This window comes from Sander lucioperca, chromosome 23 (genome assembly GCF_008315115.2).
Source record: "Sander lucioperca isolate FBNREF2018 chromosome 23, SLUC_FBN_1.2, whole genome shotgun sequence".
In the NCBI taxonomy this organism is placed as follows: domain Eukaryota; kingdom Metazoa; phylum Chordata; class Actinopteri; order Perciformes; family Percidae; genus Sander; species Sander lucioperca.
In genome coordinates, this window is record NC_050195.1 from 3,554,699 (window position 1) to 3,582,673 (window position 27,975).

The window sequence follows — 27,975 nt, forward strand, 5'->3', positions numbered from 1 at the left end:
ATGGTGGCACCAGAGTCAAAGTTAAAGGATCAGAAGTCAAGGACCGCCAGCATGGCTCATGATCTCACAAAGTTAAAGTAAAAAAAACAACTTTATATTAGAAATACAGTTGATAAAATGTCAAAAAAATTGTAAACAAAGTGGTATCAATGAAGAGAAAAACAGGCAAACAATAAGATTAAAAGAATTCAAGATAATTCAGTTAATTAAATATAAATGTGACAACAGTAACATCCATCAATCTTCTCTTCTTTGCTCCAACATGGTTAGTTGTTATTCAACACAATGAGAAACATTAATATAAATATATATTAACAGAGAGGTTTGATATTAAATAGGCTTCAAATGTTCAGATGAAAAGGTCACTCAGGGTCATTTACATCTCAAAGTAAATATTAATTCATCTAGTAGTCTTTTCAAATAACATCAGTGGTACATTCATCTAAAACATATGAGAACCATTCATCTAAAACAGTTTTAGGCTAAAATAATACAGATGTAACCCAAAATATTACATCAGAATATCTACAGATTTTCCATTTTTTGTACATACACAAACATGAAAGTATGTTGTTCATATCAGTGGTGGAGAGACAACAAAGTACATTTACTTAAGTACTGTAAAAGTTTGAGGTATTTTCATTATATAGTAGGGCTTGGCGATATGGAGAAAATTAGATATCACAATATTTTTGACCAAATACATCAATGTTGATATTGCGACGATTGTATAGTTGACTATTGGTGCTTTCACAAAATATTATTTACAATTAGTTTGTAGATATATAATCATCAATAGTATCACTTTACTGTAATGCAGCTTTTAAAAATCAGGAAAATAGCATTTATGCCATGTTACGATATCCACAATCTAAGGCGATATCTAGTCTCATATTTCGATATCGATATAATATTGACATATTGCCCAGCCTTATTATACAGCATATTTTATACCTCTACTCCTATTGTTCTTTTTACTCCTCTACATTTATGTGACACATGTATTTAGTACTACTTAGTTACTTTAGGATTAGGATGTTACCTACATAAAAACAACTTCAATGATTAGAAGTGGTTGATAAGAGAGCACATTAGGAACTTATAGATCAAATGTCCAGTAGATGGTGATATTTCACCAGTTATAGTTCACTGGTTGGTTGAGGCTGACAGTGTTGATCCTCCAGAGTCAAAATACAGAAGGAGAATAAAAAGTTCAGAGTGCAGAAACATTACAAAGACTTCAAATATGGTGGGAGGGATAGGCCGACACATTTGGTTTCATGCTATAAATGTCGAGACCAGATTCAGTCTAAGTGTTATATTTTATAGTTAGTTGTGATATTTAATATTAAACCATGATGTAATTTTCTATTTACATATTCCAGCAGAGAAACATCACCATATAAGATATTTTTTCTGTATGTTTAACGGTTTTAAATAGATAAATATTAATTTATTTATCCTAAAGTTATTTTGGGGGAGTCAGCTCTATCACAACATTAAGTATAACATTTCCCTCTTGTTCTCTATGACTCTAAATTTATGCATACACCATTTTATAACCTCTGTATCTGTACAGGTGAAGCCCTGACAAGTGTATGATAATAATTTAAATTACTGTTTCTGACAGGATCTGTGTGGTGGAATTACCAGAGACCAAAGAGACACTGAGTTTACAACACACCTTTATTTATTGTTAAATGTATTGTTAATGTCATCACAGTTTACAAAGGTTAACAACGTGAGAAAGATGGAGCTCTTATACAGAGTAAAGAAATACGTTTGGTTTATTTAACAAAATCCTTTAACTTATTTCAGACAAACATATATGAACAAAATATAAATATCTGATTAAATGCTGCTAATTAAAAAGTAAAAAGAAAATCAAAATGTAATTTGTAAAGTGTAATCAACCCCTTCAAGGTATTGAATTATTTCCCATGTAGTCTATGTCTATCTAGAAGGAAGAACAATTCCATCCTGGCTCTTCATTCACCTGACCTGATACGTTCACATTCTTCTTTCTTTCTGCTGTTATTTTAACATCCTGTCCACTATCTCCATCAGCTTTTCCACTTGATCTGGACCTGAATCACTGTTCTCAAAAAGAACACACCTTCCACCACACTTCTCAACTATTTTCTTGAGATCAGGCTGGCAGCGATGCAAAAAATCCTCAAAGCTCATTCCTCCTTGCTCCAGATCTTTTCCACGAGTAAACAGGATGACTGTTTGTTCTCTAACTTTGCTGCCAAAAACTTTTCCCAACTTTTCCAGTATGTCTCTCTCTCCGTCTGTAAATCTGCTAACATGAATCACAAGTAAGTACACACAAGGCCCTGACTGACAGAGCTCTTTGACCTTTCTCACATGTTCCCCACTTGATGATTTCCTCTCATCGTAAAAGATGTCTGAGGTATCAATGATGCGTACACGTCTACCGTTTATCACAGTTTCTGCCTGCTGGCACTCTGTGGTGACTGGTTTTGAACTGGCTTTTGATGTGAACCGTTTCTCTCCAAGGATTGTGTTTCCACTTGCACTCTTTCCAGTCCCGGTCATTCCCAGCAGAACAAGGTTCACTTCGGTGCCAGAGGGATTTCCTGTATTGATGTAGAACAAAAAGAACTTCAGGGAACTTTACAATTATCTGTTTTCATAATTACAAGCAGCTGCTTTCTTTTTGTTTTGTTTAAAAAAAAGTGGACTGCTTCAATAAAACACAAAACTACTTAACATAACTACACATTTCTGTAACAATTTACTGAGTTCAGAAAAGACAGGTCTCACTTTTTAACCTCTTCCTGGAGTCAGTGAAACCTAGATAAAAAGGCCAAATAAGAATTTCTGTAATTTGACTATAAGTTGGTAAAATAGAATAGCTGTTGCTGAGAGAGATTGTGGCTTACCTTCCATCATTGGGGAGGGTGATGTTGGTGTAGATGATGCATGTTGGTCAGTAATCCTGTAATGCAGAGGCAGAACCATATTACAAAGATACAAAGATGTTTACTTTTTAGTTTATCTTGTAATAGTATGCAAACAATTACAACAGTCCCCCTGTAGATTAAATTACTAAATGTTGTATATGGTATGTATAAGTCTACACCAGTATATTTTTTACTTTAGGTTATGTCCAATCCTGCATCTACATGTTTCTTCTTTCACCTTTTCCTCACATTGGTGGGCATCAGATGTCTGTCTTGAGCCAGGTGGGTCAGTTCACTGAAAAGGTGATCCATGGTGTAGCATTTGAATGGGTAACGATCAGACTCCTTACAGCCGAAGGGCAGCACAACTATGAACTTCTCTGTGGGTTTTCCAGTTATTCTGTGCAGATTTTCTACCTGCTGCCACACCTTGTCTGGTGAAAACCCTTCTTTTACCACCAACAAAGACATGTCTGGGTCGTGATTAGCAGCAAATACTTTTTTTAAGTCATCACATGCTGTGTCTGATGGACATTTGACCTCATATATATCATTTTCATATATGTCAGTTTTTTTCAGAACATTGGTTTTGGGCAGCAGAGGTAACTCTTTCCCTACGATGACGGTTATTAGGGCTTTCTTCAAATGATCTTCACTTCCCAGGACAACGACTGAAATCCTCTTACCTGTGAAAACAACACACATAACGTCATTTTAAACCTGATACCAACAATACATTATTTTTTATACATGGTATCATTTCCACTTGATTATTCATATTAGGTTAACTTTATCTGAATAATAATGTATTACTAATGTAAAGCAAAGAGGGTATCAAAAACAAACAAACTTGATAAGACATTTATTGTAAAACTTACAGTGAGACATGATCCTCAGATCCAGTGCAGCAAAAGACTGACAAGCTGTGTGGTGTCTGCAGAATGTGCTGGTCTCTGCCTGTTTTATATGGAGCTGTTACACAAACATAATGGGGCGTGGCAGCTGTGTAGCTATCATATAAATGAGCAACCATCTTTAAGCCTTTATATTCATCTTTGTTGAGACAACGCTGCTGGGAGAAGATGGCTTCATTTCCTGCTGGTAAGACTCAAAACAACAATTTTAGTTTTTATCTCCTGCATGTATAACTCATTTACATTAACATCTATCACACTAAAGTGTTTGTACATTATGCCAATGATATGCTCTTACAGACAGCTTTAACAGAAGTTATGAATTGTATTGCAGGTCCTGATTTGAGAATCGTGATGATTGGAAAAACTGGTGTGGGCAAGAGTGGTGTTGGAAACACCATTCTGGGAGAGAAATCTTTCAAATCCTGTCCCAGTTCAGAGTCAGTGACTGAGTCCTGTGAGAAAGGTGTGACACGCTGGGGTAACAGAGTGGTTAGTGTGGTAGACACACCAGGGATCCTTGACACTAAGATATCCCAAGAATTCATCAAAAGAGAAATTGTGAAATGTGTGGAAGTCTCATGTCCTGGTCCTCATGTGTTCCTGCTGGTCATCCAAATCGGTCGATTCACCAACGAAGAGAAAAATTCTGTGGAAGCCCTGCAAGCGCTGTTTGGTCCTGAAGCTAACCAGTACATGATCGTGCTGTTTACCCGTGGTGGTGATCTTGGAGACATGACTATACAAGAGTATGTGCGTGAGGGCCAGCAAGACCTTCGACGAGTCATCCAAAGCTGTGGTAACAGGTACCACGTCTTTGAAAACACCAGAAAAGACAGAAGTCAAGTGGTGGAACTAATCAAGAATATCGATGACATGGTTGCAAGAAACGGGGGGGCATGCTACACAGATGCCATGTATCAAGAAGTGCAACAACAAAAGGAAAGTGGAGGTACTCCCTCATACAGCTTCCTCGGTGCACTGATGCTCCGTATTGCAGAATTTCTAATTATTCTTGCTCGTCGCTAAATGACCATAATCAGTAGTCTAAACATATCATCAATATCCAGTTAAAACAAGACAGCTTCTGTACACATGTGTGAACATATGGAATACATTTTAAAATCTTGGACACACACACACACACACACACACACACACACACACACACACTTACAGTAGGTAGTGTAGTGCTATTTTGTGTGGTGTCAGGTTATCACACCCTTGATTGTAAAGTATAAATGTCTCACAGGGTCATGAGAAAAAGAGTTTTAAAGATAAAATGTAGACAGAATAAAGCCTGATGTACTACTAACATGACTTGTCTCTGCTACAGAAACCTTTTCTTGATTTTATAAAATAATGTCAATTAGTTTTTTCAGAACTTAATTGTATGTGATTTAATTTTCATTTATTGAAACATGACCTGCTTGATTAAACATGTATGCCTGAAAAATGTTGTATTAAGTATTCTGTATACTTTATTATGTAAAGGTAAGGTGAAATAAAAGTATATATTACTAAAAATCTGATTTTCATGGATTTGTGTTCATTGTAATGTGAATTGAGAGATAGCCTACATTATTACTGCTGTTGGTATTCTTAAGTTACATTTAGCAATTACAGCAATAAACCATTTTTTTCACAGCAAATATTTTTACTCATTGTAGCAGAAATGAACAGAAAGGGATTTCGTCAGTGATGGCTCAGTTCTATCAAGTGTCCCAGTAAGACGTAACAGTCAGCCAGCATGCACAACACAAGGAAGCTGAAACTAGCTCACCTACATTAAATGCAGTTGTTTTTAATGTTATAAATGATAGCTGTGCTTCTCCTGCTATGAAATGCCTGAATGTCTGCTGTGAAAAAGATATATTATGAATCAATGCTAATATTTACTTATTGTAATACTCTGACCATAAATAATGGGACTGAGAGGATGCCGGTCATGTATTTGCAACTTCTAAAGTTACTGTCCAGCTATGAAACTTTGATTTATGTCACTCCTCTCATTTTATGACAGCTCTCTTTGATTTTTGGAGCTTGTTAAGCACTTTGGTCAACTATGGTTGTTTTTAAACGTGCTATATAAATAAAATTGAACTGAAGTGAACTGAACACTCTGCCTACTATAATACCAACAGGAAATGCTTAAAATCTATGTATTATTCACAGCACAGGGGGATCAAACAGGATTCTGATATCTTGTATTTGTACCTACACATATTTTCACACATATCTATTTAGGGACCCTGCATAATTTGTTCATCAAAACTTTTTTTCATCTTTAACTGTGAAATAGCACACACTTATCCTTGGTGAAAAGAGGTTTCTGCAATATTTTCTTTACATTTTATTTTCAGGAATAATTTGCAGTATAAAACGAAAACTACTAAAGATCCATAAGGAACAATGGAGGGAGGATATTTGGAATAAGTTCAGAAACAACATCCAAATCAAAGAGGGTTATTATACAGAACCAGCGTATAATAGTTGTCTGTATATTTTTTGTCTAAAGCATTTTAGGCATTCATAAAATTTTGGTGGACAAATTGTAATTAGTGCATAAAGTTGGTGGTTTTTTTTGTGAAATGACCCAGATTAAAATATGCAGCATATATACAGTAATCAGCACCTGGGGCCAGCATGAGTAGGCTACATAAAAAGCATACCATTGCTATTATCAGTGCATTTTTATATATATCTCAAAGTCTAGGCAATTTTTGGCCCATCACATTTTTTAGTGGCATTCTGAGATTTCTTCGGGCATAATGTCCCTTCATTTCGGACAGGGCACAGAACATTTAATTTACAGAAAGGGCAGAGTCCCTTGTTCTCAGGAGCTGGTATCTTACTTCTGGCAACTGAGGTAGAAAGATGTAGCCTGAAGCTATTCCTGAAGAGCAGCATTAAATGTGTGTTTTTGTGATGTTGAAGTTTATCTCTGAAAAACAGAGTTGAGGAACCCTGATTTGTATTTGTCCTCTGATGTTATTTTTATTTTAGTAGTTTTACATAAAGATATATTTGTCTTGACAAGATTTAAAAACATACAAAAGAAAACTTTATCCATCATAATAGGACATTTCTGTCATTAAAAGTGAATGTTTTAAAGTGCTCTCTTTTTGATTTTGTGGAGTTGTACACACTTAAAAATGCTGGGTTATTTTAGTTACTTATATGCTGGATTAAGCCTGGAATGTATACATTTAACCATAACTGGTTTACAAAATGGTTAAACATATAACCCTTTGCATTGGGTTGATGACGTTGAAAAAAATCCAGGCTTCAGTTTCTCAACATTGCTGATCCGCCATCTTTTGGATGACATTGTCGAGAGGACAAGATGTATGAGGTAAGATGTCTCACCTCGACTGCATTAGAAATAATTATTCCTGGTTATTTTTGTTTATCAATTGGTCAAAATCATAATTAAATTGCATCCATACTTAGAATACAGTTAGGTTATTTCACTAAGGATTATTATTTAGGAAGATCATAATTGTCATTGACATTTAGCTAACTGCTAGCAATGGTAGCTCTACTAACATCAGCAAACGTCAACTGGTTAGATGAATAATATTTATAAATAATCTAAATAGGAATTGTTAACAATTTGTTCCATTGTTATAGCTCAATGGTGTTTTTTGCCTCCAACGGCGCCTTCCAGGCAGCTAACCCTAATCTTAACCCTACACATAACCGTTGCCGCACTGCCTAGGAGAAGACGTTGGGGGCAAAAAACACCAAAGACCATTGTTATAGGCTAATGTGTACAATTTAACATTGTTATTGTTAGCCTATCAGGAAGTTAACACTAGCTAACATTAGGATAGCTAACGTTAAACAATAATAGATTTCAGGAAGTAACATATAGTCAAAATGATATGGTTAAACTTAAAATTACCATGCTAAAATTGGTGGTACCCTCAGAATGTAATAGTTTAGTATAGTTACAAGTGAAAGGCAATCGTTTTGTTAGAACACGAAAACCCTAAAATCACTATTTATCATGTCATAGAACTTAAAATGTTTCAGACCAACGTGAATTAAGCGATAAGCCCCAAGGGGCTGCGGGTTTAGGTAAGGGGAGTTGTTTGGCACGACGCAGGGCTTATTGCTTTTCTAGAACAGTCACTACAAAATGACATGAAGATCTTATATTTTGAAAAATGTAAGTAGAGGGATAACAAATGTATTAGATTAGTACATTATATGGGAAATGATAGTGCTTGAAAAGCAAAAAGAAGATAATAGAAAGCTTTTGTCTCAAAGTAGTACTAAAAAACGTTATACAAGGTTGGCAGGTCTGTGATGAGTAGTCCTAAGCAGAAGTGTGTGAATGTTGAAGGAAACTAGATTGACATGGGATGACCCTTTCGTTTTCAGGTGCCATGCCCAGAACTTGCTGTTTTCACACCTTCCCCAAGCATTTCCACACAGCAGAGAGTTACATTGGAGCAAGAAGGCACATTTGTAAGCATTGTTTTCTGCAAACATACAGTTGCTGTTATTATTCAACACCATACTTAAAATTGATTTTCTGAGCTACATTAACAAAATGTTATGAATATTTAACGCCCCTCAACCCTTTTCCATGAAATTCTGGGTGACTCACCAGAAGGCCGAGACTTGCTTACTAATCTTGACGAAAAGCATTTAATTACACACACTCAACGAAGATCAATGGTGTGGTTGTTGGTGTCTAACTTAATGCAACGCTTTGGAGAGAAGTGAGTATCACATCATCACATTCGTATTGTCTCTCAGAATATATTAAATAGAGCTGTCACTTTACATTTGAAAATCAATTCTGCAATCGAACTAGCCAACCAAAACACTTTTCGAATGCCAACAGAGAAAATAGATGTGGGAGCTGATTTTTGCAAACTAGTTTTGTGGAACTCATGTTAACTGTTGAAAAAGAGGTAATATGGGACCTTTAACATTTAACATAAAAAACATGTTGGGATGTACCTTCATGATTTAAATTGTTGTGCTTGAATGTTGCAGTCACTGCGAGGGTCCTTGGTGTTTCTTTGCTCCCAACGTCTCCTCCCAGGCAGCGCGGCAATGGTTATGTGTAGGGTTAAGGTTAGGGTTAGCTGCCTGGAAGGCGCCATTGGGGGCAAAAAACACCATTGAGCCACTGCCGGCTCTTACCTGCACTGTTGGTAGTTTTATCTGCTTAGGGACCGTTCGGTATTTATGGAATGGACCACCGGAGGAAAATAGGGGAGGGTCATGTATTTTTATTATTTGTTGAGGGGAGGGTCACCCAAAAATGTTTAGTCTTAGAGGGGTGGGGTCACCCAACTTTTGTATTCATGAAAAAAGCAACATTTCAAAGTGGCTTGTTTGGTGCATATTTTTTCATGTAGCTCTCAGTCTCTGCCCTCCTTTGCTACCAGATGGGTCTGACCCATGAGTTTGCTGGGGGGCAGAGGAAGCACAGCCCCCCTGGTGGCTGAAACGGGTAATTGCATTGTTTAAAAAATGAGTGGAATAATTAATTATATTTGGCATGACCAGATATTTTATAAATATCTTAAATAACACATCACATCAGATTTCATATACTGCTTTAGTAAAAAAAATATTACCTGGCTGACGATGGGAGCAGCAGGACGCAAAAAATGAAAGTTACTGTTGCACTAGTCTGGACATCTTGTCGTGCCAACCTTGCAATAAAGGTTTCCTAAATGCCATGTATATAAATGTGACGTCAGCTTACTAATTGATTGCAGGTTTTGTGTAGTTTTGGACTTTTATACGTTTATTCCACTTTGTTTAAACGGCGAAGTGGAGAGGTCTCGTTCACCTGTTTGGAGCTGGATGGTGAATGTGACGCCTTGCTGGATACACCGTGACTCTGTTTGTGGATCTACTAATCACTGTGAATTACTTTTTTTTTCGTGTCATTGGATTACAGCAAAATACGGATAATTTTTCTCAATGCAGGGCTCCAGACTAACTTTTTTCACTAGGAGCACAGTGGCCCCCAACTGAAAATTTTAGGGGCGCAACCAGAAATTTTAGGGGCACACACCGTAAATCAACATGCTAACCAAATATTCACATTTCTACTAATTTCTACTGTATTACTAATAAATACTTTGATAATAGATGCAGAAATTACAATGTGCTGTTTCAAATTCAGTGTCACTTTTGAAGATGCAACATAGAAGGTTAACATCAGGACCATCGCTGTCATGAAAAAAAAAAAAAAAAAAAAAAAAAAAAATATATATATATATATATACATATACACACACACACACACATACCAGCTCTAGTCTACAATTACAATGAATTCAACTTAAAATTAAACATGCATTGTTTAGGCTACTACTGAACCAATATCGGTACCGATACCTGAAATTCGGTTCCGTTACCCAACGGTACCTTTTTTTTGGTACTTTCCCTCTATAATTACAAAACAATTATTTCAGTTGTAAAAATTATTGTCAAACCTATTTATCCTATGTACTTAGAACATTATGTTATTTTATTAATTAAACAAAATCCTCCTCCTCCCAAACCCATCCCTACAACCTATTAAATTTAATAACTATTCATTTCTTACTCACTGTAACTTTTATTCTTGTATTTGTATATTCTTTTTTAGCCTGTTTTATTTTCATGACCAATTGCTTGCTAATTTAATTTTTCATGTAAAGCACTTTGAATTGCCTTGTTGCTGAAAGCTGCTGTAAAAATAAAGTTGCCTTGTTGCTGAAAGGTGCTGTAGAAATAAAGTTGCCTTGTTGCTGAAAGGTGCTGTAGAAATGTAGTTGCCTTATTGCTGAAAGGTGCTGTAGAAATAAAGTTGCCTTGCCTTACAACTTCAGCCTGTCAGTCAGTCCCCAGGGCACAGAACCACTTTTGTGCCTGCTTAGGAAGTGTAACGTCAACAGCACCGCGACCGCTTTTGGCTCTCCATTAATATCATATCGCAGCAAACGCTGTCTGCGTGAAGTTTTGAAAAACTGTAACCACACTTGAAACCACTTTACCGGAATTTCCGTGACTCACTGTGACTTCAACAAAACTGCAGAGCCGACGTAGTTCGCACTGTCCGCAGCTATGCGTGTGTGTGCGAGTGTGTGTGTCAGAGCTCCGCTCTCTGTCAATTTTCAGAGAGGACAGATAAGCTTGAACTTACCCGCTCTCAGGTACCAAAATTTCGACGTTTAACGTGTAAAAAACGGGGGCAAATTTACTGGTCGCACATGTGCGACTGGATGTAAAATTCAGTCGCACACTCTCACCATTTGGTCGCAGTCTGGAGCCCTGCAATGTGTCTTAAGGGACTGTTCGTTATTTATTTAAGGGGCCACCAGAGGAGTTTTGGGATATTTAGGCTTAAAAGACTTGACCCTCCCCAGGAATAATTTTTCTATGACCCTCCAAAATGATTTGAAAAAGAAGCATGACCCTCCCCTTATGTGCTAGCTTGCGCTTAGCAAAGAAGTACAGATGCCATTTGATTTTTTTACAGCCATGACATACATGAGTTAACATGTATAATGTATAATCTAATTACGTATGTGCTAATTTGCATAAATACCACAACAGATCTAAACATTGGGTATAGCCAGGTGAAAATGTCTTGTTGAATCTTGTTGACATATAACAGTAAAGGACTTAATGTTAAGGTCTCAATGGCACCCATTTAGGCTACCCATGAGCATTAATACATAGAGGCAGGATTAAGTACTAGCCTTTATTAATTATTATTGCAGAGATGGGATTTGGGGCAGGGTCCGTGGTACTGTGTCTAGGGGATGAGTCTGAGGGAAGAACAGGTCCTACTTTTTGTCTTCTGCATTCTCCTTCCCGTTGTCTCCTGTTCTTCATATTGAGGATACAAAATCAGTTGAGTTTGCTTCTGTTGCAATTTGTTCAAGGTTGACCCCTATTTTGGCTTAAAATGACTGGACTATATTTAGAGGAAGCATACTTTCGTCCTTTGTACATGGAAGAATGACAGGAAACATTTGTTAGAAGAATGACAGGAAACATTTGTTAGAAGAATGACAGGAAACATTTGTTAGAAGAATGACAGGAAACATTTGTTAGATACGTGTGGGTGTTCACGAAGGTAAAAAGGTCACAGAGAGCATACTGAGGTCTGTACTACCAAGCAAGATTTGGCGTTAACGAGGTAACTTCAGGTTCAACTCAGGGTGTTCTGTACCACGAAGGTGGATCGCTTGTTACCGGGTTCAATCGCCGTGGTAACTTATGCTGAACACCTAACCTGGTCGGGAGCAGGTTAAGTTGGAAATCAGAAATCAACTGGTGTAAAAGCCCCGCCTAATGACCAATCAATACTCGATTGATAACGGCGTCACTGTTCTTAGAAGATCAGGCGAAGCTCGGTGCGGGGAGGGAGGGAGGGAGGGAGAGAGAGAGAGAGAGAGAGAGAGAGAGAGAGAGAGAGAGAGAGAGAGAAAAAGAGAGAGAGACAGAGAGAGAGAGAGAGAGAGAGAGAGGGAGAGATGCGCTCATGAAAGTTAAAACATTTAGAGACCGACAACCCTGTTAACATTCCCTGATGGGTATTTTTATGAAATATATAGGGGGAGGGAACTACATATAGGCTATCGGCATGTTTTAGGAAGCAGCGACTGTACTGCGTTTTGCCTGCAAAACCATGTCTGTGTTCTTCTTATTTATGTAGAATTATAATTTGCTCTTCTTATATACAATATGCAGCTATGGTAGATGTTTGCAATTGGTCGTGCTGTGCAAACACCGCCTCTTTTATGTGAACGCGCGCACCGCTGGATTGGGAAACCCTGGGTTGATTGAACTAGTTGTTAACCAGGGTCGTGACACAGGTTATGCCGGACCGCGGTTGTTAGGGTTAGTGAAGCCGGATAACTGAAAGAAATCCAGGACATGTTGATCTTGATTCGTAGTACAGGCCTCTGGTCAACCAAACGCCTGTCTAAACAGGTATGTCTTGATCTGTTAACACTAGATGGCTTTCGCTTTGCATCGGACCAAACAACGCCCTTAGCTTTTTGGGGTGTGTGGGGTGTGTGTGTGTGTGTGTGTGTGTGGGGGGGGGATAATACACAATTTCACACAATTATGGGTAGATCTCTGATTTGTCAAACACAGTTGTAAGAACAGTAAGTTAGTAAAATCTATTTATAAAGCGCTTTATAGGGGCATAACACAACAAAAACATGACATATTGAGAACACAATACAAAATCACTATTACACAACAATACTAAAAGTGTAGACATGGTGCATACTGGACAAACAAATACCTGTCTAAACAGGTATGTGTTGATTTTATCTAAAGACACTATTATGGACTATGAAAGAAAAGCTTCATCAAAACAAATGACCTTTGCTATTTGTCCGGGGCGGGGGGGTTAATGTCATGCAGCTTCACCTCTCTGTAGCTCTGTGACTGCAGACAATCTCGCACTGAGGTAAGGTGGAAGACTGAACTTAAATACACAAGACAGGGGAGACAATGAGACACAGGTGCAACACATTAGGGCAGGGACAAGTAATCACACAGGCAGGAAGATATACAACAGGAAAGTAAAACAAGACAACACAAGGGAGAACAGAGAACCTTGGATGCAACATAACTTCCTCAAACTCAACAGCGATAAAACAGAATTCCTCCTCATTTGCTCCAAATCCACACTCAGCTAAATCGATTACCCCACTCTCACCATCAATGGCACCATTGTCTCCCCATCTCCCCAGGCCCGCAACCTTGGCGTGATCTTTGATTCCACCCTCTACCTTGAGCCCCACATTCGTCATGTCATTAAAACCTCCTTCTTTCACCTCCGCAACATCGCCAAAATCAGACCCTCTCTCACATCCCCGCTGATGAAACGCCTTCATCTCTTCCCGACTGGACTACTGCAACTCACTTCTCCTCGGCATCAGCTCTACCTACATCAACCGACTCCAACTGGTCCAGAACTCAGCCGCCCGACTCATCACCCGCTCCAAATCCTGGCACCACATCACTCCAGTCCTAAAACAACTCCACTGGCTTCCCATCTCCCACCGGATCACCTACAAAATCCAACTCTCATGGTCCCTCAGATCCACCTCAGCCGGTCTCCTCTCCATCCACAAGTCCAACCTCTGTAGTTTTGGGGACAGAGTTCTCCAGGGCAGCTCCCAGGGTCTGAAACTCCCTCCCCCAAGATATCCGCACCTCTGAGTCCCTCACCATCTTCCAGTCTCGCCTCAAGACCCATCTCTTCACCACTGCCTATCCCTAGCCCCACGCCCCCCTCCCTTTTCGTCTGTGCCTGAATCTTGTTTTGTTTTCTACCTTGCCCTGAAAGCAACTTTGAGTCCTTGAAAAGCGCTATACAAATTAAATTTATTATTATTATTATTATTATTATTATTATTATTATTATTATTATTATAACCTACAAAATAAAACAGGAAATGGGAAAACTAACAGAAAACATGAAACAAACTAAAAACAGAAACTTGACACAGGGACGAGACATGACAGTTTTAGTCGTGCAACAGAAAACTCAGATTGGACAGATAGTCTAGCTAGCTGTCTGGATTTACCCTGCAGAGATCTGAGGAGCAGTTAACCATAGTCCTCACAAATCCACCGGAGGTTAGAACGCCAACACAGAGACAGAGGAAGGAAGCTTCGAATCTCTATGGTCTCCAGTAATTCTACCACACAGTGATTTAAATTATTTTCCTACACTTGTCAGGGCTTCGCCTGCACAGATACAGGGGTTATGAATGTCTACATATATTTAATAAAGTAGAGAAGATGGGAGAATGTAATCCTTAACATTGAGATAGAGCTGACTCGTTAACCCCAAAATAAGTTTTAGATTTTTCCACTTGAGACAAGACCGTCAAGTGCTCATAAAAAAAGAATCAATGTATGTTCACTACAGGCTAAACACTGTATTGCTACCTCATGGAAGAGCACTGAGGCACTTTCAGTGGGATTATGGTTTAAGAACCTCTCCAACTGCTTAGCCATGGAACATATGCCAACAAGGGGAAAATTCAGAGCTTCTACAAACTATGGGGACAATACCTTGATAATCATCTACCCAGAAGTCTACCAATAACTGATTCATGCTACTGTATACTTGTTACTGTCAAGTAAAAAGCAGGTTTTTTTTATTTATTTTTCTTCTTTCTCTCAAGCAACTTTGTATGTGTGTGTATGAGTATATATTCATAGGTGTGTACATGTACACGTGCATATATGTAGATCCTGATATCCAAATAAGAGTTATGTGTATGGTAGGTTATGTATGTGGTGTTATGGTGTGGCAATTTTGAAAAAATTTCAATAAATATAATTTAAAAAAAAAACATTCTATGTTCCCTGTATGATTTCTGAGAAAGGACATGAGTTTGGATTGTACTGCATCATTGTCATTCAGTGTGCATCTTATACATGTCTATCATTAGAGTGCCACTGTGTGATCTTTCCTCAGGATTATTTGTTTCAGTGCAGTCATTACCACTCATGTTGTACCTGCATCAGTAATGTGTCTTATTAATGAACCAATTAATTAATGGACACATTTTTCCTTTATGAGATAGTGTATACTATAGGGCTAGACTTGGCTTGGGGAGTGGGGGGTTGCTGGTTTAAGTCCCTGCACGGACCAATTACGGAGTGCAGACTAGTAGCTGGAGATGTGCCAGTGAGCAAGGCTCCAAACAACCAGCTGCATGTGCAAAGGTCCTGTTTGTGCATGTACATATTTGGGCCTGTGTGTGTGGACTAAAAACTAACATTTTGATTAGAAGAAATAATTACATTTAAAAAAGTATACATCATTCAGTGTGCTGATGTGCTGCAATAGCAGCAATCGGGGGCTTGAGCCCCCCTAAAAAGGGTCTAAAATCCCTGAGAGACGAGCTGCTGCACGTCATCCACAAGCGACAGCAGTCGGCGGGGACGAGGCAGCCGGTAGCTGCCTTCAACCTCCTACCTAACAGTCGGCTCTATCGCCTAGTTTTTATTATACTAATAAAGTGTTTTTAAAACCAAAGATACATTTTTACGTGTAAGTAAGTATTAGCCTCACGCTAATTTATCAAGACTAGGCCTACCGGCTAAACTAACGCTAGCTTCATGGCAACCTCTACACCTGGCGAGTCCCCACTCCCCCTCAGGATTTCCTCGTTGTTCAATAATACAAACAAAGAAATTGCTGACCTCAGGGAAGATGTTCGTCGGCTTTCCGAGGACTTAAAAACCAAAGATGCTTTGTTAACCGCCTGCTTGGACGTGGCTCATAATCAGTCGCTCCGGATCTCATCTCTCTCGGCGGCCTTCCAGGATACCGCGCCATGGGACCCAGCTGCCTGCCCACGCCCATCGTCCTGCTCGACACCGGTTATCAAGCCACCCTGGACTGAGGTGGTTTGCGGCCGAAAGAGAGCCTCGGGTAGGGCTCCATCGCTTCCTGCCCTCAGCCTCTCCAACCGCTTCAATGCTTTGTCGGAGTCGGAGCCGGTGGTGGCCAGTGCGGCTCACCGGGCTCGCCCCGCTTCAAAGCAGACTGACCAGCCGTCGTCACGGAAGACGATTGCTACCGCGCGGCGAAAGCTTCTGAGGGATGCGGTAGTAAGACGGTCCGGTGGCCTACACTGCCTGGATCGGCCAAATGACAACGTTCCTCAAAAACAATCTCCACAACCGAACGGTAAGCATTCTTCCTCTTCTTTTCCCTGCCCATCTGAAACCGACACTGACTGTTTTGCTCCCGTCACCGGCTACCCACACCCCCCCACTCCTCGTCCGCTCTTCCCCCTAACCACAGTAATTATTGGGGACTCCATCACTAGAGACCTACGGTTTCATAATGCTGTCACACACTGTTTTCCCGGAGCCAAAGTTGCAGACATCCTGGCTAAAGTTATGGACCTGATACCCTCATTTCCGACCTCTATCAAACGCATCGTGGTCCATTGTGGACATAACGACATGTCCACTCGGATTCAGGAGTGTGAGCGCACAAGGCGAGACTTTACCACTCTCATTGAGGCTTTAAAAAGCACTGGGAAGTCGGTTTTTATTTCGGGCCCACTTCCATCTCTAGGTCGCGGATCAGGCCTCTTTAGCAGACTACTCTCCCTTAACACCTGGCTCCAGCTCACATGCAGTATTCACAGGATAGGTTTTATTGACAACTTCAATCTGTTTTGGGAACGTGGCTCCCTGTTCAGCAGGGATGGGATTCATCCCAATACACGCGGAAGCCAGATGCTACGTGGAAATTTGCACCACGCCCTGCATACCCAGACCTCTGATTGACTGTTTACATCCCGTAAACACTCCCACAAGCACACTGACCAGACACACTCTCCCAAAGTCAATAATCAGAGATACAGCGCTATACGCCCCTCTGTGCTCCCTTCAGAGCAATCACCCATTCATAATCCCATAACCACCGTGTCTGTCCCCCGACTGAGACCGTTTAAACCAAACGCTAACAAAAGAGGTGCTATACTAAACAACCTAATTGGAATTAAAACAACCACTGCAACGACAGAACAGAATAGGAAAATCAAATGTGGACTATTAAATATTAGATCTCTGTCATCGAAAGCATTATTGGTAAACGAATTGATATCAGATAACCACATTGATTTATTCTGCCTCACCGAAACCTGGCTGGGCCATGACGAATATGTTAGTTTAAACGAAGCCACTCCTCCCAGTCATAATAATACCCAAATTCCACGAGGCTCAGGCCGAGGAGGGGGAGTTGCAGCCATATTTGACTCGAGCCTGTTAATTAATCCTAAACCTAAACTAAATTATAACTCGTTTGAAAGCCTTGTTCTTAATCTTCAACACCCAACATGGAAAACAGTACAGCCAATTATATTCGTTGTTGTTTACCGAGCACCAGGTCCATATTCTGAGTTTTTATCTGAATTCTCAGAGTTTTTATCATGCGTAGTCCTTCAATCAGACAAAGTACTTATTGTAGGTGATTTTAATATCCATGTGGACATTGAGAGCAATAGCCTTAGTACTGCTTTCAATTCACTGCTAGATTCTATTGGTTTCAGTCAGAGGGTGCATAAGGCCACGCACTGTTTTAACCACACCCTCGACCTTGTGCTAGAATATGGCATCAAAATTGACGATTTAATAGTATTTCCGCAGAATCCTTTATTATCAGACCATTTTTTAATAACTTTCGAATTCCTACTACCAGACTATACGAAATTAAATAAAAGTTTCTACACTAGATGCTTATCTGACAGTGCTATAGCTAAATTTAAGGAAGCTATTCCAACAGCACTTAACTCAATGTCATGCCTTAATATAACAGAGGACTGTTATGTTAACTCTAGTCCCTCCCAACTTGATAACTTTGTAGACGCTGCTACGGCCTGCCTACGGACTACTTTAGACTCGGTTGCTCCTCTCAAAAAGAAGATGATGAAGGAAAGGAAACTAGCACCTTGGTATAACTCCCAAACTCGCAAATTAAAACAAATCTCACGAAAACTTGAAAGTAAATGGCGTTCCACCAAACTGGAAGAATCTCGTGTGGATTGGCAAGATAGTCTAAAAAATTATAGGAGGGCCCTCAGAAATGCCAGATCAGACTATTACTCAACACTAATAGAAGAAAATAAGAACAACCCAAGGTTTCTTTTCAGCACTGTAGCCAGGCTGACAGATAGTCACAGCTCTATTGAGCCATCTATTCCTATAGCTCTGAGCAGTGATGACTTCATGACCTTTTTTAATGATAAAATTATAACAATTAGAGAAAAAATTCATCACCTTCTGCCCACAGCTTCCAACGACTCACCATTGGGCGCAGGAGGGCTAGAGAGAACGATAAGACCTGATACTTATTTAGACGGCTTTTATCCTTTAGACCTCCAACAATTAATGTTAAGGGTCTCTTCAGCTAAGCCAACTACCTGTCTCTTAGACCCCATTCCAACGAAGCTACTTAAAGAAGCACTACCCGTGGTCAACACCACATTACTAGATACGATCAATATGTCCTTATTAACGGGTCACGTACCGCAGTCTTTTAAAGTAGCTGTGATAAAACCTATTCTGAAAAAACCCAGCCTCGACCCTGAGGTCTTAGCCAACTATAGACCTATATCTAACCTCCCGTTTCTCTCCAAAATCCTTGAGAAGGTAGTCGCTAATCAATTGTGTGACTTTCTGCATAGAAATAGTCTATTTGAAGACTTTCAGTCAGGATTTAGAATGCATCATAGCACAGAGACGGCACTGGTGAAAATCACTAACGACCTTCTAACTGCTGCTGACAAAGGACTTGTCTCCGTACTTGTCTTATTAGATCTTAGTGCTGCATTCGACACTATTGACCATACCATCCTCTTACAGAGACTGGAACATTTAGTTGGCATTAAAGGAATCGCACTAAGCTGGTTTAAGTCCTATTTTTCTGAGCGATCCCAATTTGTTAATATTAACGATAAACCATCCAAATACGCTAAAGTTAGCCATGGCGTTCCTCAAGGCTCAGTGCTTGGACCAATTCTATTCTCTTTATATATGCTTCCTCTAGGCAATATTATTAGGAAACACTCAATTAACTTTCACTGTTACACAGACGACACCCAATTATATCTGTCAATCAAGCCAGACGAAAGCGGTCAGTTAGCTAAACTTCAAGCGTGCATTAAAGATATAAAATCCTGGATGACCCACAATTTTCTGATGTTGAACTCAAACAAAACGGAAGTTATTGTGCTGGGACCCAAGCACCACCGAACTTCATTATCTAAATATATAGCTACCCTAGATGGTATTGCCCTGGCCTCCAGCACTACTGTCAGAAATCTAGGAGTCATTTTTGACCAGGATCTATCCTTTAACGCCCACTTAAAACAAACCTCAAGAACAGCCTTTTTCCATCTTCGTAACATTGCCAAAATCAGGAACATCCTGTCTCAAAACGATGCTGAAAAACTAGTCCATGCATTAGTTACTTCCCGGCTGGACTACTGTAATTCTTTACTATCAGGCTGCTCAAATAAGTCCCTCAAGACCCTCCAGCTGATCCAGAATGCTGCAGCACGTGTTCTGACAAGAACTAACAAAAGAGATCACATTTCTCCTGTATTAGCTTCTCTGCATTGGCTTCCTGTAAAATCCAGGATTGAATTTAAAATCCTTCTCCTGACCTACAAAGCACTAAATGGTCAAGCACCATCATACATAGAAGAGCTTTTAGTACCTTATTGTCCCACTAGAGCACTGCGCTCCCAGAACTCAGAGCTACTTGTGGTTCCTAGAGTCTCTAAAAGTAGAATCGGAGCCAGAGCCTTCAGCTACCAGGCTCCTCTCCTGTGGAACCAGCTCCCAACTTGGGTTCGGGGGGCTGACACCGTCGCCACATTTAAGAATAAACTGAAAACCATCATCTTTGATAAAGCTTATAGTTAGGGAGTGAGGAGTTGCAGCATAGTAGAGTAGAGTAGAGGGAGGCAGGAAGTACAAGCCCGTTCCGGCAGGGGAGAGTACGAGCCCGGTCCAGGGCCCCTCTCTTTAGCCTGCCTCTCTTAGTTATGCTATTATAACTCTAGACTGCTGTGGGAAGCTCCTTCCAAGGACACAATGAGCCGCTCCCTCTTCTCTCTTTTCACTTGTCTCCTTTTGTGTGCATCTTAGTCCCAGAAATGCCTGTTACTAACCTAGCTCTGGGGAGTTTTCTCCCCGGAGTCCCTTTGCTTCTTCTTCACCCAGAACATCGCCTTGGAATTGGGTGGCACCTACACCGGGGTCCTGGGTGCAGCTGACGCTATGGACTTACTACACCCTGCTACGCTCTGCGTTTCCCCGCAGTGTCCGACTGCGTCCTGCCGCGTCCAACCGCGTCCACCCAGGCTGCTGTGCCACACTACACCCCGTAACGCCCTGCTGTGCCCTACTATGACATGAACTACTATGACTACCATTGTGATCACTGCTTCACTATCTTTATTATGACTATTATTGCCACCATTCACCACTCCCCCAACTGGTGCCGTCAGACACCGCCTACCAAGAGTCTGGGTCTGTCCGAGGTTTCTTCCTAACAAAAAAAAGGGAGTTTTTCCTTGCCACTGTCGCAATAGCTACTGCTAATGCTTGCTCTTGAGGCAACCACTGTAATAGTTGGGGCTTCGTAAAGTACAGAGTTTGGTCTAGACCTACTCTATCTGTAAAGTGTCTCGAGATAACTCTTGTTATGATTTGATACTATAAATAAAATTGAATTGAATTGAATTGAATTAAAATCGCCCATGATGCAGACAGACAGGATGTAAAAATAACAGCAGAAACAATAACTGTATTACCAAAAAAATAATGTGCTATCATGTTATTTCTTTCCTTATAAAAATAAATAGGCATTTAATCAGGGATTTATTTTCATATTATGTTTGTTGAAATTGAAAAAACCAAACATATTTCTTTACTCTGTATAAGAACTCCCTCTTTTTTACTTTGTGAACTTTTGTAAACTCTGATGGCATGACAATTACATTAACCAATAAAACCCATTTGTGTTGTAAACTCAGTGTCTCTATGGTCTCTGGTAATTCCACCACACAGATCCTGTCAGACACAGTGATTTAAATTCTTATCCTACACTCGTTAGGGCTTCATCTGCACAGATACAGAGGTTATGAAGAGGTGCATACATTTAAATTACTTGTTGCAACCAGAAAGTATTTTATTGTATCAGTAAACCATGTACTTTAAAGTTTATTCTTCTGGAGGATCAACACTCACTATGTTTACATGCACATAATATTCCGACTAAGCTGTTTACACAGCTAATGAAAGTGAATATTCCACTAATATTCCCGTTTACATGTAGCTGTGCAAAATAGTATTTTTTTTACAAACTTGTTGGACAGACCGTGCGAACACAGCGTCTCTCTTTCACTCCTTCAACCAGATTCTTGAAAAAGTCGGCGTAGCGATGTGTGTGAATATCCAAAGACCTGTTTATATCCAAGTCTTTGATAATGTTTAAAAGTAGCTATGTTTCTCCTTCTTCTCAGGTTTGCAGCCTTGCAAACTGTTGGCTGGCTGGTTTGTTTACAGCAACCATAGCAACACACAGAGCTGACCATAAGCCTGCGGTGAAAACCCTGATTGATGTAAGCATATTCTGAATGTGCTGTATACATGTCCAAAAAATGCCTCTAAAACCCGAATAATACCGGAATATCCAACATGTCTTAATCTGAAAATGCTATATTTGGAAAAAGGGCTTTTTCTGAACGTCCAACGGGAATAAGCTGTTTACATGACATGTATCATATTCAGAATATTGTCATATTTGGAATAATAGTGGAATATTGGTGTGCATGTAAACATATTGACTGTCAGCCTGGACCAAACCGTTGGTTAACGAAAACTGGTGAAATATCACCATCTACTGGACATTTGATCTATAAGTTCCTAAAGAGCTCACTTATTAAGGGAAATAGCCATCATGTATAATGCACTGCTTTAATCTTTTAAAATTTCATTTGATTACTTATTCACTCTCCACCCCTGATATAAACAACATTTTTTATGTTTTTGTTTTTATAACAGAAAATAATGGACAATTGTGGAGATATTCTGGTATATTTTAGGTTTTTTATCCTTTTAGCCTACATTTGATCCCTGCACCACAAAAAAGACAAAGCAAGTTGTGTGTGTTGATTTATAATCATTTGGTTTCAGCACTGTAGTATTTATATTTTGAAGTGTAGACAGTCAACTCATGTCCCCTACAGAGGACAAGACTAAGACCATGAAGGTGTGTCCCAAATTTAATGGCAATCCATCCAACATTTGTAGAGATATTTCAATAACAACCCAAAATGATAGAATATTAGCTTGTATTTGCTTGAGGAAAACTCTGAAGGATTACTGAAGTCATTAGGATACATCTTTTGGGGAACTTGAATATCTGCATTATGGAAACCCATCTGATAGTTGTCCAGACATTTTACCCAAATATCAACCTCATGGTGGCGCCAGAGTCAAAGTTAAAGGATCAGAAGTCAAGGACCGCCAGCATGGCTCAAAGATCTCACAAAGTTAAAGTAAAAAAAACAACTTTATATTAGAAATACAGTTGATAAAATGTCAACAATTATAAACAAAGTGGTATCAATAAAGAGAAAAACAGTCAAACAATAAGATTAAAAGAATTCAAGATAATTCAGTTAATTAAATATAAATGTGACAATAGTGTCATCCATCAATCTTCTCTTCTTTGCTCCAACATGGTTAGTTGTTATTCAACACAATGAGAAACATTAATATAAATATATATTAACAGAGAGGTTTGATATTAAATAGGCTTCAAATGTTCAGATGAAAAGGTCACTCAGGGTCATTTACATCTCAAAGTAAATACTAATTCATGTAGTAGTCTTTTCAAATAACTTCAGTGGTACATTCATCTAAAAAATATGAGAACCATTCATCTAAAACAGTTTTAGGCTAAAATAATACAGATGTAACCCAAAATATTACATCAGAATATCTACAGATTTTCCATTTTTTGTACATACACAAACATGAAAGTATGTTGTTCATATCAGTGGTGGAGAGACAACAAAGTACATTTACTTAAGTACTGTAAAAGTTTGAGGTATTTTCATTATATAGTAGGGCTTGGCGATATGGAGAAAATTAGATATCACAATATTTTTGACCAAATACATCAATGTTGATATTGCGACGATTGTATAGTTGACTATTGGTGCTTTCACAAAATATTATTTACAATTAGTTTGTAGATATATAATCATCAATAGTATCACTTTACTGTAATGCAGCTTTTAAAAATCAGGAAAATAGCATTTATGCCATGTTACGATATCCACAATCTAAGGCGATATCTAGTCTCATATTTCGATATCGATATAATATTGACATATTGCCCAGCCTTATTATACAGCATATTTTATACCTCTACTCCTATTGTTCTTTTTACTCCTCTACATTTATGTGACACATGTATTTAGTACTACTTAGTTACTTTAGGATTAGGATGTTACCTATACATAAAAACAACTTCAATGATTAGAAGTGGTTGATAAGAGAGCACATTAGGAACTTATAGATCAAATGTCCAGTAGATGGTGATATTTCACCAGTTATAGTTCACTGGTTGGTTGAGGCTGACAGTGTTGAGGCTGACAGTGTTGAGGCTGACAGTGTTGATCCTCCAGAGTCAAAATACAGAAGGAGAATAAAAAGTTCAGAGTGCAGAAACATTACAAAGACTTCAAATATGGTGGGAGGGATAGGCCGACACATTTGGTTTCATGCTATAAATGTCGAGACCAGATTCAGTCTAAGTGTTATATTTTTTAGTTAGTTGTGATATTTAATATTAAACCATGATGTAATTTTCTATTTACATATTCCAGCAGAGAAACATCACCATATAAGATATTTTTTCTGTATGTTTAACGGTTTTAAATAGATAAATAGTAATTTATTTATCCTAAAGTTATTTTGGGGGAGTCAGCTCTATCACAAGATTAAGTATAACATTTCCCTCTTGTTCTCTATGACTCTAAATCTATGCATACACCATTTTATAACCTCTGTATCTGAGCAGGTGAAGCCCTGACAAGTGTAGGATAATAATTTAAATCACTGTTTCTGACAGGATCTGTGTGGTGGAATTACCAGAGACCAAAGAGACACTGAGTTCACAACACACCTTTATTTATTGTGAAATGTATTGTTTATTATGTCATCACAGTTTACAAAGGTTAACAACGTGAGAAAGATGGAGCTCTTATACAGATTAAAGAAATATGTTTGGTTCATTTGACAAAATCCTTTAACTTATTTCAGACAAACATACTATGAACAAAATACAAATCTCTGATTAAATGCTGCTAATTAAAAAGCCAAGTTAAAAGAAAATCAAAATGTAATTTGTAAAGTGTAATCAACCTCTTCAAGGTATTGAATCATTTCCCATGTAGTCTATGTCTATCTAGAAGGAAGAACAATTCCATCCTGGCTCTTCATTCACCTGACCTGATACGTTCACATTCTTCTTTCTTTCTGCTGTTATATTAACATCCTGTCCACTATCTCCATCAGCTTTTCCACTTGATCTGGACCTGAATCACTGTTCTCAAAAAGAACACACCTTCTGTCACACTTCTCAACTATTTTCTTGAGGTCAGGCTGGCAGCGATGCGAAAATTCCTCAAAGCTCATTTCTCCTTGCTTCAGATCTCCCCCACGAGTAAACAGGATGACTGTTTGTTCTGTAACTTTGCTGCCAAAAGCTCTTTCCAACTTTTTCAGTATGTTTTTCTCTCCATCTGTAAATCTGCTAACATGAATCACAAGTAAGTACACACAAGGCTCTGACTGACAGAGCTCTTTGCACTTTTTCACATGTTCCTTAATTGATGATTTCCTCTCATCATCAAAGATGTCTGGGGTATCAATGACACGTACACATCTACCGCCTATCTCAGTTTCTGCCTGCTGGCACTCTGTGGTGACTGGTTTTGAACTGGCTTTTGATGTGAACTCTTTCTCTCCAAGGATTGTGTTTCCACTTGCACTCTTTCCAGTCCCGGACATTCCCAGCAGAACAAGGTTCACTTCAGTGCCAGAGGGCTTTCCTGTATTGACGTAGAACAAAAAGAACTTCAGGGAACTTTACAAGTATCTGTTTTCATAATTACAAGCAGCTGCTTTATTTTTGTTTTGTTTAAAAAATAATTGGACTGCTTCAATAAAACACAAAACTACTTAACATAACTACACATTTCTGTAACAATTTACTGAGTTCAGAAAAGACAGGTCTCACTTTTTAACCTCTTCCTGGGGTCAGTGAAACCTAGATAAAAAGGCCAAATAAGAATTTCTGTAAGTTGCTACAAAACATATTGGTTCTATATGAATTATTTCCCTTTACTAAAGTTAGTAAAATAGAATAGATGTAGCTGAGAGAGATTGTGGCTTACCTTCCAGGGAGGGTGATGTTGGTGTAGATGATGCAGGTTGGCCAGCAAGGCTGTAATGCAGAGGCAGAACCATATTACAAAGATGCAAAGATGTTTACTTTTGTTGAATTTATCTTGTAATAGTATGCAAACAATTACAACAGTCCCCCTGTAGATTAAATTGCATGTATAAGTCAACACCAGTATATTTTTTAATTTAGGTTATGTCCAATCCTGCATCTACATGTTTCTCCTTTCACCTTTACCTCGTGTTGGTGGGCATCAGATGTCTGTCTTCAGCCAGGTGGGTCAGTTTACTGAAAAGGTATTCCATGGTGTAGCATTTGAATGGGTAACGATCAGACTCCTTATAGCCGAAAGGCAGCACAACTATGAACTCCTCTGTGGGTTTTCTAGTTATTCTTTTCAGATTTTCTACCTCCTGCCACACCATGTCTGGTGAAAACCCTTCTTTTACCACCAACAAAGACATGTCTGGGTCTTGATTAGCAGCAAATATGTTTTTTAAGTCATCAGCTGTGTATGGTGGACATGTGACCTCATACATATCATTGTCATATATCTTAGTTTTGGACAGTGGAGATAAGTCTTTCCCTAGGATGATGGTTATTAGGGCTTTCATCAAATCGTCTTCACTTCCCAGGACAACGACTGAAATCTTCTTACCTTTGAAAACAACAAACAAAACGTCATTTTAATCCTGATACCAACAATACATTATTTTTTATACATGGTAACATTTCCACTTTATTCATATTAGGTTAACTTTATCTGAATAATAATGTCTTACTAATGTAAAGCAAAGAGGGTATCAAAAACAAACAAACTTGATAAGACATTTATTGCAAAACTTACTGTGAGCCATGATCCTCAGATCCAGTGCAGCAAAAGACCGACAAGCTGTGTGGTGTCTGCAGAATGTGCTGGTCTCTGCCTGTTTTATATGTACCTGTTACACAAACATTATGGGCGTGGCAGCTGTGTAGCTATCATATAAATGAGCAACCATCTTTAAGCCTTTATATTCATCTTTGTTGAGACAACGCTGCTGGGAGAAGATGGCTTCATTTCCTGCTGGTAAGACTCAAAACAACAATTTTAGTTTTTATCTGCTGCATGTATAACTCATTTACATTAACATCTATCACACTAAAGTGTTTGTACATTATGCCAATGATATGCTCTTACAGACAGCTTTAACAGAAGTTATGAATTGTATTGCAGGTCCTGATTTGAGAATCGTGCTGATTGGAAAAACTGGTGTGGGCAAGAGTGCTGTTGGAAACACCATTCTGGGAGAAAAATCTTTCAAATCCTGTCCCATTTCAGAGTCAGTGACTGAGACCTGTGAGAAAGGTGTGACACGCTGGGGTAACAGAGTGGTTAGTGTGGTAGACACACCAGGGATCCTGGACACTAAGATATCCCAAGAATTCATCAAAAGAGAAATTGTGAAATGTGTGGAAGTCTCATGTCCTGGTCCTCATGTGTTCCTGCTGGTACTCCAAATCGGTCGATTCACCAACGAAGAGAAAAATTCTGTGGAAGCCCTGCAAGCGCTGTTTGGTACTAAAGCTAACCAGTACATGATCGTGCTGTTTACCCGTGGTGGTGATCTTGGAGACATGACCATACAAGAGTATGTGCGTGATGGCCAGCCAGACCTTCGACGAGTCATCCAAAGCTGTGGTAACAGGTACCATGTCTTTGACAACAACAGTAAAGACAGAAGTCAAGTGGTGGAGCTGGTTAAGAAGATCGATGACATGGTTGCAAGAAATGGGGGGGCATGCTACACAGATGCCATGTATCAAGAAGTGCATCGACAAAAGGAAAGTGGAGGTACTCCCTCATACAGCTTCCTCGCTGCACTGATGCTCCGTATTGGAGAATTTCTATTTATTCTTGCTCGTCGCTAAATGACCATAATCAGTAGCCTAAACATATCATCAATATCCAGTTAAAACAAGACAGCTTCTGTACACATATGTGAACATATGGAATACATTTTAAAATCTTTGACTGACACACACACACACACACACACACACACACACACACACACACACAGACACACACACACTGTATGTGATTTAATTTTCATTTATTGAAACATGCCTGACC

The 27,975-nt window shown here is 39.0% G+C and overlaps 3 protein-coding genes across 13 annotated transcripts; 2 read left to right on the forward strand and 1 right to left on the reverse strand.

Annotated features, from left to right (window-relative positions):
* Positions 1-1,668: 1,668 nt before the first annotated feature.
* Positions 1,669-26,918, reverse strand: LOC116053728 (GTPase IMAP family member 7-like). Of its 9 annotated transcripts, XM_035998189.1 has the most exons (6): positions 26,707-26,918; positions 26,434-26,517; positions 3,169-3,532; positions 2,910-2,965; positions 2,791-2,820; positions 1,669-2,603 (listed from the first exon to the last, which is right to left on the reverse strand). In XM_035998189.1, exons 1-6 carry the CDS (start codon positions 26,714-26,716, stop codon positions 2,035-2,037), a joined length of 1,113 nt encoding a protein of 370 aa, XP_035854082.1. In that variant the 5' UTR covers positions 26,717-26,918; the 3' UTR covers positions 1,669-2,034. The 9 variants fall into 9 exon arrangements, with proteins under 9 accessions (XP_035854082.1, XP_035854084.1, XP_031160715.1 ...); XM_035998191.1 differs by lacking the exons at positions 3,169-3,532; positions 26,434-26,517; positions 26,707-26,918 and adding exons at positions 9,802-9,807; positions 26,097-26,414 and having other exon boundaries at positions 2,910-2,959; XM_031304855.2 differs by lacking the exons at positions 26,434-26,517; positions 26,707-26,918 and adding an exon at positions 3,809-4,025 and having other exon boundaries at positions 2,910-2,969; positions 3,182-3,616.
* LOC116053729 (GTPase IMAP family member 7-like) lies at positions 3,860-5,128 on the forward strand. Of its 2 annotated transcripts, none has more exons than XM_031304860.2 (2): positions 3,860-4,031; positions 4,179-5,128. In XM_031304860.2, exons 1-2 carry the CDS (start codon positions 4,013-4,015, stop codon positions 4,871-4,873), a joined length of 714 nt encoding a protein of 237 aa, XP_031160720.1. In that variant the 5' UTR covers positions 3,860-4,012; the 3' UTR covers positions 4,874-5,128. The 2 variants fall into 2 exon arrangements, with proteins under 2 accessions (XP_031160720.1, XP_035854095.1); XM_035998202.1 differs by having other exon boundaries at positions 3,954-4,027; positions 4,178-5,128.
* LOC116053730 (GTPase IMAP family member 9-like) lies at positions 26,843-27,887 on the forward strand. 2 transcript variants are annotated; one of them, XM_031304861.2, is made up of 2 exons: positions 26,843-26,928; positions 27,076-27,885. In XM_031304861.2, exons 1-2 carry the CDS (start codon positions 26,910-26,912, stop codon positions 27,768-27,770), a joined length of 714 nt encoding a protein of 237 aa, XP_031160721.1. In that variant the 5' UTR covers positions 26,843-26,909; the 3' UTR covers positions 27,771-27,885. The 2 variants fall into 2 exon arrangements, with proteins under 2 accessions (XP_031160721.1, XP_035854096.1); XM_035998203.1 differs by having other exon boundaries at positions 26,850-26,924; positions 27,075-27,887.
* The last annotated feature ends 88 nt before the right edge of the window (positions 27,888-27,975 follow it).

What these genes read in the sequence shown, in the direction of transcription:
- LOC116053728 (XM_035998189.1), bottom strand. An exon ending in CCCACCAATGTGAGGAAAAG is followed by an intron (nt 2,966 to 3,168) that starts GTGAAAGAAGAA and finishes TCTGCATTACAG; the next exon opens with GATTACTGACCAACATGCAT. An exon ending in CTCCAGGAAGAGGTTAAAAA is followed by an intron (nt 2,604 to 2,790) that starts GTGAGACCTGTC and finishes ACATCAATACAG; the next exon opens with GAAATCCCTCTGGCACCGAA.